Below are 16,272 nucleotides of genomic sequence, written 5' to 3'. Positions count from 1 at the left end.
AAAGCATGGCACAATGACCCTCCAAGGGCTCGAATTCCGACCTCATCGACCTTTATTGGGAGAAACTACCTAAATACGCGCATGCCGAACAGCTGAATGGTGCAGCCGTTTCTGCCACTGGTGATTATTATACTGTAGACGGAAAAAAAACTTATCTGTTTACTTGGGTGTGAAAGAAAAACTTCTGCTATAACACTGAAAGATTCCTATCGCTTACAAACCAAAATAAGAAAAGAAAAACCGAAAGTAAAGTATTCAGTGACTTTGGTGATGGCATTTCTCGCGACTGAGAACAAAAATCGACATCTGGAAGATTTGCCACAGGCCGATTTTGGCCGTGTACCTGAAAGATTTCTGTCGGTAAGGCCTAAGTCAATAACTAAGAATTTGTAATATTGACAATTACGCCCATTGTTTATTTTGTGGTGATTCAACGCTTGTTTTATTCTTGAGTGCGCCAAGGCACTTTCCAATTTTTATTTGGGGGTTGTCGATCCTCTTATTTTCATTCATTAATAAAGTCGACTCTTCTAGTCAGAAAAAGGCTATTGTGTTTATGTGATGGACAAAATTATACATGGTTGCTTGTAGATATGAAATTTCTCTTCTCGTGTTCAGCTCGACATCTTTCCCGTTCGCTGCGTTCAATCGTTGGTTATCGAGTTAAACATTCGAAGAGAAATTCCATATTCCATATCTACGCACACACATGTATTATTGCCAATTACAGAGACAGCGACAATGAGAGCGAAAATCAAAATGATGTTACAGTGTGTTGCACAACAATGTAATTAGCAGATTTGCACAAGTATAGTAGTGGGGGTGATAGTGACAAGAACAAAGACAGCCACATTGATAGTGACAAAAACAGGGACAATGACAGTGGAAGTTGAAATGACAGAGAGAGTGACACTGACAGTGACAGTAACTGTGTGAGTCACAGAGACAGTCACATTGCAGTAACAATGGCTAAAACAGATGGTGGCCGTAACAGTGACTTAAAAAAGACATTGACAGTGAGAGTGGTGGTGACAGTTGTAGTGGCAGTGGCAATGACATTGACATTGAAATTGACAAAGACAGAGACAGAGATTGTAACGGTAAATGATTTAGAGACTGTGACAGACATCGACAGTGACGGTGTCTGAGATTGTGACTCTGACAAAGACAGTGGCATTAACACTAACAGTGACAGGGACAGTGACAATGAAGTTGGAACAACACTTTAATAGACAGTGAAAGTGACAGAAACTGTACAGTAAAGCTAAAAATCCTTTCTGGGTTTTTGTCTGATATATCGCATGTTTTGAAGGACTCTGATCTATATGAAAGGTAGACATTTTCCTCCCGTAATGACCTGGGCCGATTATGGATCGTTATCGCTTAGTCAACATAGCAAGTGCTCAGTTTGAGGTTTTCCCGTAACGACCTCATTCTTGGGTTGTAAGAAGTCATTAACACACTAATCTAAAGACATTAGAAGGTGAAAACTATAAAGAATTACGAAAAATATATGAAACGATTAAACGGTTCATTTGTCTACGAAACCTCCATGAACCACAACATTTTCCATAACTTCTTACCGAACTGTCCATTTCAAACGTCAAAAATGTATCTTTTAATCGTGTCATTTTACATTTCGAAAAATATTCACAAAGATTAAGTCTCTAACGGAACGCTTGATCTGGCCTACAAAAGTCACAAAGCGCCACCATTTAATTTGTGACGAGTCACCGCAGTACTCTAATTTCTTTCAATAACCTTAACGAATTAGTTTCCTGCACCCTAGGGAAAGCGCTATTGCATGAATCTGTTCTTAAAAGTGTGATGAAACAAAATACCATCTTGGATAATAAAATAATTTTGTTTACACACTGTATGTGTCACTTTTACGCAAGTTATCCAAAGCTTTTTTTGGTTTGTTTACGCCAGTTACTCCCGAGGTACGTAAAACTTAATTTACGTTGCAGCGTCGGCTGACCGCGTAAAGGTAATAAGATATTCAGGATAACACTGATCGTCATGGAATATGACGAATATAGAAGGATCGTCTGAGTTGTCTACCACCGAATCAAATCGAAGGTCAAGTCTCTCTTGGTCAATGGGTGGTGGTTGCCTCATCCCTTTCTCGCCATCTGCGTATTTACCCGCTAGCACTTTTGCAAGATACATGCAGTACTCTCCCTTGCTGTTGGGTGGCTTCGAGAAAGATAAAGAGTAGCAAGACTCAGTCGCGAAATAAACACCATCTCCATAAGTCGCACCTGCGGGTAAAATTAGTTGTTAGCCAGTTAAAAAAGCTATCTCAGTTTATTGAATGATTGGTTCATGCGTATGTAGATTTATGGATACACGCGGGAGGTTTGGAGAGCACGTGAGAAGCGTTAGACTTACTCGAGGCGTAGCCGAGAGCAGCTCTTGCTTCTCTCCAAGCTTCTCAAGCACGTTCATAACTCGATATACGCACAGCTTAAAGCATTAGCAATTCTTTTAGAACAAAGCATGCAAACACAAGTCACGCACGAACAAAGAGTTTACTACAACGGTGTCAGGTTTACAGGTAATCGTTTTATACCTAAAAACTATGACAAAGCCAAAACGACCAAGAAATACTTCGAGGTCAAATCTTTATTCAAAGAATTGAAGATTTTCTGCTCGGAAGCGAAAAGTGAACTGGGTTATTGCATGTACGAGACCGCGTAGTAGATTCAGCACACTTAAATCGTTTTTTACTGAAATTCAAAACCAGAAAATTGCGTATGTTTGATATTGGAAATTTAGAAAATTCTGAAATTGTTCGATTTTAGAAACAAAATCTTCTGTTAAACCCAAGGACATATCAACACTTAAAAAAAGTGTCTGCAGTTCGAAAAACGAAGCAAAAAACTTACAAATTACTTGCATTTACGAGACTCGTGTGGCAGATTTGTTGTTTACTAGAACCTACAACCAGAAAATTGCGTAGCTTTGTGTTGAAAATTTTGAATTTTGTACGATTTTAAAACAAAATTTTCTAGAGAATAACACTTCTGGGACATATTAACGCTTTAAAACAATCTTTACCGGTTTAAAGAAGAGTCCTCGACTCCCCAAAGCCCCAGTTGAAGTAAAAGTTAGTTTTGTTTTCAGCCATAATTCGCATCACGTTTGGGATTGTAGTATCGTTAACTCCCAAACTAATTTCGTCGCTTGAAAGAGCTACATGCTCAACTTTTTTCGAAAAGAGAATTATTTAGCATACTTACTTTTGACTTTGAACTCCAAAAGGTCTATCTCAATCGGGGTGGAGCGAAAAAAACAATCTTGAAAGTTTTGAAAACCTCACGGCTAAACTCAACGGGAACACGCAGCCGAATTGAAACTGTGCACGTCATGCATGTGATGGATACACGGCCGTGTGTATATAAGGATTTTTACCATAGTAGCCATTAGGAATTAGGTAGGACCTGCGCCCACGATATGTTATAAAAATTTTGTTGACATATGAATATTTTACAGAAAGGGAGGAACATTGACATACATACATACATACAATGAAAACATTCCTGGTGTTTATTTGAATGAACTGCATTAGAAAAGAAGAAGGATAAACAATTAATGAAAGGCGGAGGATTGAATTAGGTTTGTTTCTAAGAACTGCGTTGATCAGGGTCCTGCCTGCTAATCGAGAAAACACGATCATAGCTTTTTTATTAGTGTGAGTTCATGTTAATGGCATTTTCTCAACAAAATGGTGGACTCTTCCTGTTAATCAGGACACATAGAATGTTTGCTGGTCAAATAGGCAATTAAAGAGTCCTTTCACGTTTTTTCACACGAATAAAGGTAACTTACGATAGATTTTCACCAAGATTTGAACTCGTAGGTGAAACACTTACCATTCCTACCACAGAAGCTTCGATTTAACCCATGTGCGTTTATGTCCTTGACGTTACGATATGCTGTACCGTGGAATAGGTACCACTCGTTTCTGTGGTTTCCATTTTTCTCGTCCATACTTTGTTTTTTCGTGGCATAGGAACGATACATTGATGGGTTCTGGATCCTCTGAATACTTGTTACACAGACATTCTCGGAAATTGATTCCATGAATTTCTCATTAACGTATTTGTACTCCGGTGAATCAGCATCAAGACGCACTGAATGGACCTTCACTTCTCTCTTCTTGGCATCTAAGGGGTGGCAGTCCCAGTTCTTTGGGAGCGGCAACACTATTTGACATGGATGTAGAAAATATTGGTAAGGAACCATAAAACATATACATTTCAATACACCTATATCATTAAATAGCATTAACCGTAAACGTTAAAATTTCCTTAATTGCGTTTGGTGCATCAGCTACTTTATTATTCACTGATTATTCTGTGTAGTTGTAATCGGACAGAGTACCCGGAAAGTTAGCTGTAAACGGACACCTGTAATCGGACAATTGAAGCAGCCAATCATACTAAGTCCGCTCAACTTGATTCACCAATCACAAAATTGATCACAATAATCATAGCAACCACAACATATCCTAAAAAAAAAACTGGGAATTTCCAAAATGGAGGTATTTCTACTTCAGAAATTGTCTTTACCAGAGATAATTGTCCTAAATGAATTTTATTTTCAGAAATTGTAACGGTTATGATTAAATTGTAACAGGACTTTGTCTCGTCCAATTCGGTCAGTAATCATATTCGTGATTGACAAATCGGACTCGCTTCGCGGTCGTCCGATTTCGTCAATCACTCATGTGATTACAGACCGAATTAGACTCCACTCGGTCTTAGTATCATTATCAATCAGTGCTTATAACGTGAACAAACTGCATCTCACAGGTCATTGCTGAACTTGTCCTTGTAATCGTCTCGACTTAACAAGTAACAATAGCAGAGCCGTAACTTTGCAAAACCTACTATTTCAATTTCAGTTGGTAAGAATTATCATCAACCTTATTCAACTTTTTAAGTAAGGCTTTCTGCAAAGGTTCAAGGGTGGGGCTCAAAGCCCGCGAAATGGCCATCTAAAGTAATCGCTTACCATCCCTACGAAAGACCTTCCTCACTGCCCCAGTTATATTAAAGGTGACGGTTTCCTGAGCGAAAACTATTTTGGCTTGCCATTTCCTATGAGTGAAGTAAACAGATGGCTCATTTGACTGTTGTGCTGTTTCGATTTCGTAATTAGCCATCTTCTCAAATGGCTCATATTTACCATCTGCAGTTAAGAAACACCATTGAACATTACGCGACATCATCTCTGCCCGTTCCATTATGTGTTCGTTCTTCAATTGTTCCTGAAGAACTTTCGTTACTTCGGTATGCATTTTAATCACATCTGTGGAAAAGCCTGTCAGTGTTATGGTTCCTTGTTTGGAGAAGTCAAGACCCACGTCCTCTTCACGAGCCTTCCGTCTCAAATGCCTTCGACAGCGACTTGACAGACGTTCGATGACGTCCTCTATTATATCAGTGGGCGGGCATTCTCTGATGACTTTGTCTTTCAAACTTGGTATTGCCTCCGCAAGGTGCTTGCTTCGCCCGTACACAGTCACGTTATGGTGATAGCACCAGGACATCGATGTGGCATCAGCTCCCCCCTCCTCGTCGTCATCTAATTTAGTGTAACCAGGAGTGCAACAGAGTTCAGCTGTCATTAGTTTCAATTTCCTTTCGTAGACATTTATCACAGAATCTTCTACGACAACAATTCTTATGGAACGTACTGTGCCAAGGTTTACCTCTTGAAGTGACCCTATAACTACCTCGGCGGAATCCTGTGGACTTAAACCTAAGCCACCGCTACCAATTGCTGGAATAGAAATCGTCTTCAGACCTTTGTTGCGAGCTTCCTTCAGAGCTTCTTGGATACATTTGAGGAGATGCTGCATTTTTCCGGATCCAACAACCATATGAATTATCCAATGGACTTTCAATTTACCTGCAGAGGTTGTAACAACGGACCCAGGAGGCTGAGGATAATATTTTGACAGCTCTTCTTGTACTTCCTCGCCACATACTTCAAGGATGGCTGCACTAAGCTTTCCAGTGGTCATTTGCATATCCTGGCGAACTACATTGATGATTCCATCAGTGCTTTGTTCAGTGATGTCTCCTTTCACGACCTCCAGTAAAACATCACCGATATGAACTTTGGCACACTCTGACTCTGACGAAGGAGGTGTCTTCTTTCTCTTCCCACTCAGTTGGCCAATTAATGGTTTTTTCTGAAGAGGAAACGTACGCTGAGGGTCTTCCTTGAAATGCTTGAATTTATCTTCAAAGCTTGAGATCCCTTCTTGATCCTTATGATGCACAATAAATCTGAATTCTTCAATAGGGGAGTTGGGAAACGTTTTGCTGTAACTCAGAGCTTCGTCGACCATGACCTGGACTGCTACATCGAGTGGAAAGCCAAGATTTCCTGTACCAATGAGAGGTAGGGCAATAGAGCCACACCCAACTTTGGAAGTAGCATCAAAGCAGTTCCTCATTAAACCCTGGAGAGTCTGTTAGCCAAACAAAAAGAACGATAACATTAAATAAAAACAATTGAAGGATCAAATTTACTCTAGTTAAGAAATAGTTCTGAATCCCTTTCTTTAGTTGCAAACAGTTATTTCAGCTGAGTAAAAGTAACTTTTTGAAAACATTATTGAGGTGAAAGGCGTTGTAGACTCAATTTTGCGTTTTTTCATCGGCCAGTGGTCATTCTTCGGCTAAGAAGAGTGGTTGCAATGCGTTTATTTGATGTTTAGAATGGATTGTACTGAATGCAAGATTAAATTACGTTAAAAAAAAAAGGATTTGTAAGGGGTTAGAGAAATGTATCCTCCTGTTTTCAGCTAGTAAAGATTTTCTTACCTGCTTAGCGGCAGTCTTCCCATCACTCCACGGGCAACACACACAGAAAACGACATGATCACAGGGTAGTTTTCCCGCCTTAAGGGGTACGCGAAGAACTCCTCCAGGATCTAGATAATGTTTTCCAGTCTCGTTCAGGGCACGTTGCAGTGCTGGTCCACCAGTTTCGTTGAAAGCTCGCGCCACTGCGCCGATGGACAACTTCAAATTTGAGCCAACTGAACACACTAATACTTCCGCCTATTAAAAAAATTTCATCGTTGTGAGAAAAATTCGAGGGAAATTTAAGCTTAATTCAGGTAGCTCATAGTCACTGGTTTATGCAAAAATTGCTTGTTCGCCCTTTTTCTTCCTAAATATTTATAGATTTATAGCGGTTGTGGTTTATTCGTTGTAGTGAATACACTTGTAATGGGGTATTATCTTTGGTTTCCACGTATAACTTCCCTTTTTTCAAGTGTTTTACCAAATAACAAGTATACGTAATATTTTGTCCTCAGAAGGCTAAATAAGTGAAAAGGTTCGTTTTGAGTATGACCCAGAGACAATCAAGGGTTCTTTGCATACCTCTTCTTCCTCAATTTTTCCAATTTTCCAGATAATCTTCTTGCCTTCCTGGGTGACTATGGTGTCATCATCTTCATCAAAGGCTTCCTCTTCAGAACTTATGCTCGAAGTTTCATCAACGTCATCCGGGCCTTGACATTCTCCCATACACTCTTGTATTTCGATGACGCACTCATTTTCTTTTTCTACAACTCCGACGACTTCCCCTTTGTTTTTCGCCAGGAAACTTCGCATCCCTGGCAAGATAACCTTAAAAGTTTCCTCTGTTATATCGTCCTGCATAGCATTCAATTTGTTCGTAACTTCCTTCACGCCCTCAACAGCCCCAGTGAAATGCATATCTCCATTTTCCTCCCAAGAAATCTTTACTGAATACAACGAAAGGCTCTCTTCAAGTTTCGTTATCTCATCTTTGTAAAATTCACGGAACAGTCTTTGATGGACCGGCGAATTGAATCTGAATTCTCCTTCCTTCGCTTTCTTCTCGTTTAAAAATTTAGTCAATGCTTTTACAACTTCATCGACGCCTTTCTTGAATCCAAAAACATGAAATTCTGTCACTGACCCTCTTTGACAACGAACTTTAGAACGTTTTTCAAAGTTGCGGCAAATTTGTTTCCATTCGTCTGATTGCAGGATGTCGTTGTCTCTATCTTTGATGTGAAGTCTGCCAGTGATCAGCGTCGCCTCAGCCACTTTACGGCCTCTAACTGTGTCTTCAGGAGCTCTTCCCAAGAACAGAATCTTGTTGTTGCTCTCATCGATATTGAAGGTACAATGGAGGTTGGATTCTTTGAATTCAGTATTCAACTTACGTTTTCCAACTTTTGTCTTTAAGATACCAATAATTTCTGGAGGGCTTTGCGTTGAATTCTGCTTTACTTCTTTTTCGCGTTCTCGAAGATACGTGACTGCAGCTGACATCTGGCCTTGAGGTGTCTTGATGAAAATACTTTTTTGTGCTAGCTCTATTCTGGTTTGAATATCTTGATGAACATTTTCCTTTAAAATACTCTGAATGCCAACCATTTCCATAAGCTTGAGAATCACAATAGGAAAGTTTGTCAACGTTTTGTGTTCAAGAGTCTTCTCCAGCTCCGCTTGTTTTACTTCTTCAATTCGATTTAAAAGTTTCTTTTCAAACTCTGGCATATCTGTTTTGAGACAGATCAATCTTAGCTCCTCGAGATCATCAAGTTTTTTTATTTGAGCTGAATAGTTGGGAAACAAACTCTCAATCTGGGGTAACTCATTGATAACTTGTTTCCAGATTTCTTTCTCGACTGGAATGTCTTTCAAAGTGAATCGATCCAGAAGATCACTGAGGATGTGGCGACAACGTTCTTCCCAATCCTGATCGTCAAATTCATTGTCTCTTTTGTGACCCTTGGAATTGTATTTGACCAGCACATATCCATCTTTATTGGTCCAATTTATGTTTGCTCGCTCTGCACTGAGCTTTTCTTGTAATTCAAGCCCGCGGTTGCTCTTACTCATGACAAATTCAATGGTATCCTGATCTACAACCATCCGGAAATAAGGACCCTCGCATAATGGAATCTTGCTCTCGGTATATTGTGGAATTTTGGAGTCAACAGGTTCTACGGTGCCCATGAAAGGATAGTACCTCTCCACAGCCAGTAAGGTGCCATCAAGAAAGTTATCATTATCGACAATCTTCTTTACACCTAGACGATATAGGGCCAAAGTACACGGATCAAACATGTTGGTAACTAAGATAGAAATATAAGTGACTAAACTAATAAATTTATTAACATAAAATGTAAAATGCATAGAATGAAGCTAACTGACAGAAAAAAAAGAAGACAACTCTCTCTGGTGTTGATTGAAGCAAGCCGTGAGATATTGCTGGATATCATTAGAGCTACTTATCGTTAGATTTTATGAAGACTAACACAAGATCTTACTCCTACACAGCGCTCTGTATTGTTATTGTTAATTCTTCAAATGTCTGGTCGACATACTTTTTTCACTTTTAAAGTATACAATTGCTCTCATTTCCTTGGCTCTTCTTTCTTTCACTTCTTTAGTGTTGAAGCAAAACTTCTCCACTATTCCAAGTTTTTCAAAGTGATTTTCGATTTCCTCCTCTGGCGTATTCAAGGGAATTCCACGAACAAATATACTCTTGCAAACTGGTGCTCTTTCAATGAGTACATCACTGACATCATTCTTCCTTTCCTTATTGGGGGTTAGTGGCCTTTTCTCGGCCTCTCGGCAAATACTCTGAAAATCTGGAAGATAGAAGCAAATATTGCAATAATTTTGCTTCACTTATAATATCGTTTCATTGAAGTATAAGAATGAGCGATGTGCAGACAATCAAAAGGGATCATCTTTCCTCCCCTGATGTGCCTCAAGAAAGACTACAGTTTTCTAGGTTTATACTATTAAATCCATTTTTTTTACGGTTTCAACGATTTCATATCCTATTGTGAATGCAAAGTATGATTTGTGTGCTTCGATTAAGACAAAAATCTCGTGTAACGACCAATTTTGCTGCTAAAACTAGAAAAACAAAATGTAAATTTACCTATAGTTTCTGCATCCAGGGTCACAATGGCTCTACCGTTAGGTTTAAACCATAGGATATGCTTCACATCATAGTTGCTGATCTTTTCAATATAGTGTAGTAAGCATTCCTTAGTCACTCTATGGTGTAAGCCCAACACGTAGAGTTTGTTTCTCTCGTACCTAACGTCCTTCAATATGTACCCATTTCGGTCACTCGATCGGGAGAAGACGCCATCTAATTGAAAATAAGCTTTCGTTAGTTGTGAATCTTTAAACATAGGCCTTTAAACGCTATATACAGAAACAGTAAGCCCACCTTCGCTGGGATTTTTTTTAACTTTTGAGTGTTGTGAAACAAAAATAAAGTTATCATCATAAAATGATGAAAATGGTTGACACGGCCATAGGGAAAAGCAACATCAAAGCCAAACGTAAGGATCCAAAGCATGAGTCATCCGCGTGAAGAATCGGAAGGTAAATAGGAATGGAACATTATTATACGTAGCCTGCCTCAAGCACAGGAACATCTCGGTGATGAATGCGCGATTGGATAAGGTTTACTGTGCGTCGAAAAAAAAGAAATTTTTAGGAGAAAAATTCAGCATAGAGCATAAACCTCAAGCACCAAGTTCTTTTTTAGTAATCAGTCAACCAAATGCCTTCGTAATGTCCGTAAAGAGAAGCTGAACTAACACGCGCACATGCACCTTTCAAGACGGAATTGAGTCTACCTATCTTTCAAAGGGTAAAAGGATTTCCCAGTCAGATGGACTTATTTCCAGGCCGAAATTACGTTCATAAAAGTATCTGATCGCGAGGCGAATACATTGATCAACATATATAATATATATATTATATTAATATTATCTTAATATACAGGCGTACACTTGTTGTTATTTTTGCATTTTGGGATCTGCAGTCGATTCTTGGTTGTTGTCTTGTCAATTTATTTGTTCCTGTTAAATTTGAATCTTAAACTTATCTTCAAGAATTGCAAACGTACGGGCAATCAATTTGTTTTTCAAAGTTTTTGTATAGCGCTACTTCAGACTTTGTATCAAATTTAAAGTTATGCCGACAAATACAACTGAAGGAGAGAGATACGTGAAAACATGTCTTGGAGACTGAAAAATGTTGTTCCTAAATCGGAAATGGACACCTCCCATAAAAAAAAGAAAGAGTTTTCATACTTCCTCTTCCTCGTGTAGGTCTCCGATCATGTCCTCGTCCCCTTTGGGCTCTACCACCTCTTCCTCCCCCGGTCTGCTGGGCATTGCTGGGCTCTGAAAAATTAGAAGAATGGAAGCAGTAGAGTTGATCCACACAATCATGTTTATCGAGCTTAGACAAAAGTACTCCACCTCTTCCTCGCGTCGGCTTAGGGCCTCGATCATGTCCTCGTCCCCTTTGTACTCTACCACCTCTTGAAGTGCTGTGCTGACCTCTTCCTCCCCGGGTCTGTGGGGCACTGCTGGGCTCTGAAAGAGTGGAAGAATGGAAGCAGTGGAGTTGATCCACATAGTCATGTTTATCGAGCTTGGACAAAAGTACTCCGCTTAAACTTATAAAAAGAGAGCTTTATTTTAAGTTTAATGCTAGCAATTATTCCGACACTATGAGCCACTTCTCGATAATGGCTTGTTACCCTTCCAACACCCAAACCCGCTTTCTCTTTCGGTATACAACCGGCAAGTGTGTAGCAGAAATAAAGTAGGCAATAATTTACAATGCCATAAACTAAGAAGTATTAAATTCCTTACCGTATGTCCTTGTCCCCTTTTGCCGTTTTTCCACCTTCTTCCAAGGAGTTTCAGTTCTCAGCTGCAGCAAGTTATCATGAATTTTAGCTTCACTTGGTGCATCGTCATTTTTGGAATCGCTTTCCTCACCTTTTATAGAGGACTCATCGGCAATATCTTCCTCAGGAAACTTGGCTTTTATGATACAAAAAAAAAAGTAAAATAAGCCCTACTGTACGATACGTGATCCATTATATTAAAATTCGCATCCTTTCCTCTTCATCTTGATACTCGTCTTTTAAAGGAACTTTAAGTGACTCTATAAAGACTGCACTCGTTATGTCGTTCCCGACACGCCGATGGGAAAATTTCAATTTAAAAAAGTTAGAAATTTCACGGTTTTAGGAAGTAAAAGCAGTCTGTATGAGCAGAAATAGGAATGCGAGTGTTTCTGCGGCAAATTATGTCGAATAAATGAACGTAGGGGAAACTGACGTTGGAACCGTTTTGTAGTTTTAGGTAATTGGAAAATTAACGATTCTTTCTCAATAACATACGACCTTCAAATATGGTTCATGAGGTTATGCATTCATGGCTACCCCTAAACTTTAAACTTTAATATAGCAATGTTTAGAATGCATGTGGGAGCCAGGGACAAGAAAATCTTGAGATTTGATTAAAACCGATCTATAAAGGTAATGTCGCCCAAAGAGCAGACTAATGCGCTAAACTGGTGTGCTTCAATCCCGAAATTGTGATCGAGGATAAATGCTCTTAATCAAATTCACCTTCATAAACCCGAGTTGTGGTCATAATCTAATCTCACCTGCCATGTTCAACTTTGTTTCAAGTATAATGGTATATCTTGTGTTGAAATAATCAGCTCACCTTAAACTGGTAAACCAGAGAAATTTGATAAAGTCAGCGAAAGAAAACATCAAAATTCAAAAGACAGGTTTAAAACGGTAGATCAGTAACTAATGATAACAATCGATCTTTATCTTAGCTCCTCAGGGCAAGTAACTTAGAGAATCAAAATTACAGAGGCAAATTCAAAAGAAGCTATGACGAATTGATCATAGATCCAACATTTTCACTTAGAGAGAGCAGAAGCTACTTAGAAATAGCGAATACCAGTCCAGCTAAAGTGATTCCAAAATGATGAAAATGCTAAAATGAAAATAAAGGGATACAGAACACACGGCTATTTAAACGTACAAAGCCACTAAAAAAAAATGAAATTTCAAGTAAATCAATGTACTCGTCAAATGGTAAAAATGACACGTTCTCTCAGGAGATTCTTGAAACTGGAAGAACTCTTTGTTTTAAAACCTTCTCCTAGGGTTTTGCAGATTGTCAGAAGTTGGGTAAGAAACATTAATTTGTGCAGACCAGCCTGATTTTATGTTGACAGATCTTTAAAAAGTGGTAATAAATCATTCAAAGTCTACTAGAATAATAATCGTCCATAAATAAAGCAATATGCAAATATATGAAATAACCAAGGAAACTTGAAAAAACTTGTAGTTTATGGGAAATGGTACTGTAGTGGGAATCGTAGCCAGAGGACGTTATAAACCTGACTGTTCTCTTATGTAAGATGGTAAAAGAGTATTAGGTGTTTCCCCCCAAATGACTAGCCTATAAGTCAAGAGGGGAGAAAGATCCAGTTGTTCAAAGGCCGATCAGCGCTAACCCAGGGTTAAATTTTTAATCTCAGTTTCCTTATTCCTTTGTACATGAGCCTTTCGCTTAATTTTCTCTATTCTTTTTAGAGCATCCAATCACTAAATTTTTAACCAAAAAAAAAAAAAAATCCTGAATTTTCTTTTAAAGCTTTCAGATCTAAAATCAGACTTCACAATAATCCTGGGTTCTCTTGACCCTGCTTTGAAAAACCTGGTTCAGAGTAAAACTACAGAACAAAATGCTTTTGGCTCACATAGTGTCTCATGTTAGATAATTGATACCAAAAAAAAAAAAGCTTAGTCATTTTTTCCTCTTAAATGTGTTACTACTAATCGCACTGTGAGTAAAGATGTACATCCAGGTACTCAGAGAAGTTTTTCCAGCTTAACATGCCTGTTAAAAATGCATTGTATTACAGCGTAATTTTGCTACTTTCGTGGATAGTAAAACAAACAAAATTTGTCTTCAAAATATTCAAGAAAAGCTTATTTACTGAAACCCAGCTTGAAAAAATGTAATGTTATCATCAATAATAGTCTGAGGTTTGTAAGAGATACAATTCTGGTAAAAAAAGTTTGTATCAACTCCAAAAAATAATGCAAAAGCCAAAGATTTGCAGTATTTCCTGACATAGTTGATCTTTAAAGGAAAAATTAGAGGGTCTTTCACTAAATCCTGGTAGCCATAATGGGTTATTGAAATGTTATCAGATTTAATTCTGTGAATAGGAACATATTCCTTCTTTATCAGTTTGTTAAAGAAGGTGAAGTGCTAGTGCCACAAAACCGAATCATAGTAGATATCCTTTCAGTTCTACTTGCTGAAGCACAGACTTACGTAACCAGATTGTGAGACTAAACGATTTTCGAAATAGAAGGAAAAAATTGAACCGGAAGTAGTCTTTGATATTCGGTTAGTAATTCACGAAAGAAATAGGTGCAAGTTCCCTCAAATACTACTTTTTGGTATTTTAAATGCGACTGACAATCTTTAATTTCAAAGAGAAACAAGGTCTTAGTGGAAAATACCTCCAGGTTTGGTTGTGTGGCACGAAACCTGAGATTTGAACTCGCGGAGAACATCGAGCATAGTTTTCCGTCGTCATGCTTTGCTAGCATAGTAAAATAACGTTAAAACATTACATACCTTGACTACGATTTCGAAAATACCACTACGTTTCCTTTTGCTAAGCATTTTTAGCCCCAAATCTTGAATTGTATCTTGTTTCATGACACGACTGCAGTTTTAGTAATATTTTATGTCGTGTTAGTCTCTAATCACATCTTCCTTCATAATAATCACAAGTTGTCATTTCTTTAAAGTAAATTCACGAGAACTTGTCCAATAGATTGATTACAATAAAGAATGAATTGTTATTTCTTTAAACTCAATTCTCGTGAATATGTCCAGTAGGCTGATTGTGATGAGGTTAGAAGCCTCACTAATGATACAGTTTGCCACTGACATTGTCGTACGCATCAATATTTTTGAGTATGTTTCAGACAGAATTCGTAATTAGACTTGACTGCGCTAGCTATTCTAACCAGGCACTTACCAATATTTAAGCCACCTTTTCGTAATCGTATTGAAGTAATATCTTTGGTAAAAGATTTATGGAAAGTTAAGAGCACATAAGTTCGCCCAGCAAAAGCATCAAATATTGTTTTGGGGTTTTACCCAAGACATTTTCTTTCACTTTCGAATCCACGGACTACGTCACACAATGTGCTTGCTTTAGTGAGCATAATTTCTTCACCTGATTATTTTCACAATTTATCGACTACTAAAGCGGCTCCCGACCACGATAAAGCAACAAAAATATTCGAAACTTCTCCAGCAACAAAAAGAAACGAGGGCTTACCTTGAATTCGAAGCGCTTTAATTAAACTTCCAGCATATCCAATATTATTGCACGAATACAAAAATTATCCACTTGAAAATATCGCCAAAAAATCGAGTGATAACGATGGACGGTAAACACATAGTCTAGTGATCACATTCTTAGTTGTGAAATTTCGCTTGATCAATCTCTCTCTCTCCTTCCAGGAATCGGCAAAATCACTTCCGTGCTGATTCTCAGAACAGCTAACATCAGAGTGAGGTTCATCGAAAAAACAATCGCGATCACCTATCAAAAAAATTCAAAACAAGTCACGCGCTGTGTTAGGCACTGGCGTTTTAAAAATGTTTGTTGACATGAACACAACTTTTAGCTAAATCGTGATCTTGTTCATTTAGATTGTAAGCGCCATGCTTAGAGCAAAGTTCTTATAAACAACTCTGTTAGAAGCGAGTTGGTAATGTAAATTGGCCACAGTAAGAAGCTGACGTTTCGAGCGTTAGCCCTTTCGAGGCGCTTCGTCAGAGCGATGACGAAGGGCTATCCCCCACCGATGCAGCACCACAGAAATTTACCCATTTTACCTTAAAACAGCTGCGAAACGAGGTAAATTATCGTTACGAGAGAACTATTACCGTTTATGCATAGAGTCTGTTCAAAGTCGGCGTCTATAGCTTAAAATTATCCGTAAATAGAGGCCCGTATGTCCAAATACAGCGAGAGGGAATTTGTTCGATCAGTTAACAAGGGTATTTAAATCAGGTTTTTGATGCCTTCAAAGCCATATATCTACATGAATTTTGAAATCCAAGGTGGCAGACCATGGGCAGAATTCCTAGAATTAATGTGTCTCAATGCCCATACCCAACCGTGACATTGTCCCTAATTATGTTATCCAAAGAGTGTCTCACAACATTATTTGGCTTATCAGGCTTTCAACTGCACTTTGTCGCTCAGTACACATGAAGAAAACAAATTGAATAAGGTTAGTCTCATTATGAAATCATTAGTTAGTAGCTTAAGTCAACTGTGACATGCTCATGTGTTGTGGATGACG

The 16,272-nt window shown here is 38.5% G+C and overlaps 1 protein-coding gene across 6 annotated transcripts; it reads right to left on the bottom strand.

Annotated features, from left to right (window-relative positions):
* Positions 1 to 1,283: 1,283 nt before the first annotated feature.
* On the bottom strand, positions 1,284 to 16,189 carry LOC131784478 (uncharacterized). Of its 6 annotated transcripts, none has more exons than XM_066167853.1 (14): positions 15,851 to 16,189; positions 15,237 to 15,503; positions 14,522 to 14,612; positions 12,513 to 12,580; positions 11,708 to 11,881; positions 11,309 to 11,425; positions 11,138 to 11,230; positions 9,967 to 10,182; positions 9,398 to 9,667; positions 7,413 to 9,100; positions 6,846 to 7,085; positions 5,023 to 6,490; positions 3,879 to 4,211; positions 1,284 to 2,264 (listed from the first exon to the last, which is right to left on the bottom strand). In XM_066167853.1, the coding sequence occupies exons 4-14, from the start codon at positions 12,517 to 12,519 to the stop codon at positions 1,960 to 1,962; spliced, it is 4,911 nt and encodes a 1,636-aa protein (XP_066023950.1). In that variant the 5' UTR covers positions 12,520 to 12,580; positions 14,522 to 14,612; positions 15,237 to 15,503; positions 15,851 to 16,189; the 3' UTR covers positions 1,284 to 1,959. The 6 variants fall into 6 exon arrangements, with proteins under 6 accessions (XP_066023950.1, XP_066023951.1, XP_066023946.1 ...); XM_066167854.1 differs by lacking the exon at positions 14,522 to 14,612 and adding an exon at positions 14,404 to 14,486; XM_066167849.1 differs by lacking the exon at positions 14,522 to 14,612.
* Positions 16,190 to 16,272: the final 83 nt, after the last annotated feature.

Source organism: Pocillopora verrucosa, chromosome 5 (genome assembly GCF_036669915.1).
Source record: "Pocillopora verrucosa isolate sample1 chromosome 5, ASM3666991v2, whole genome shotgun sequence".
NCBI lineage: Eukaryota > Metazoa > Cnidaria > Anthozoa > Scleractinia > Pocilloporidae > Pocillopora > Pocillopora verrucosa.
The sequence above is the reverse complement of the archived record's forward strand: the minus strand, read 5'-3'. Positions and strand labels throughout refer to the sequence as shown.

What these genes read in the sequence shown, in the direction of transcription:
- LOC131784478 (XM_066167853.1), bottom strand. An exon ending in AAAGGGGACAAGGACATACG is followed by an intron (nt 11,426 to 11,707) that starts GTAAGGAATTTA and finishes CCACTCTTTCAG; the next exon opens with AGCCCAGCAGTGCCCCACAG. An exon ending in TAAGCCGACGCGAGGAAGAG is followed by an intron (nt 11,231 to 11,308) that starts GTGGAGTACTTT and finishes CTAATTTTTCAG; the next exon opens with AGCCCAGCAATGCCCAGCAG.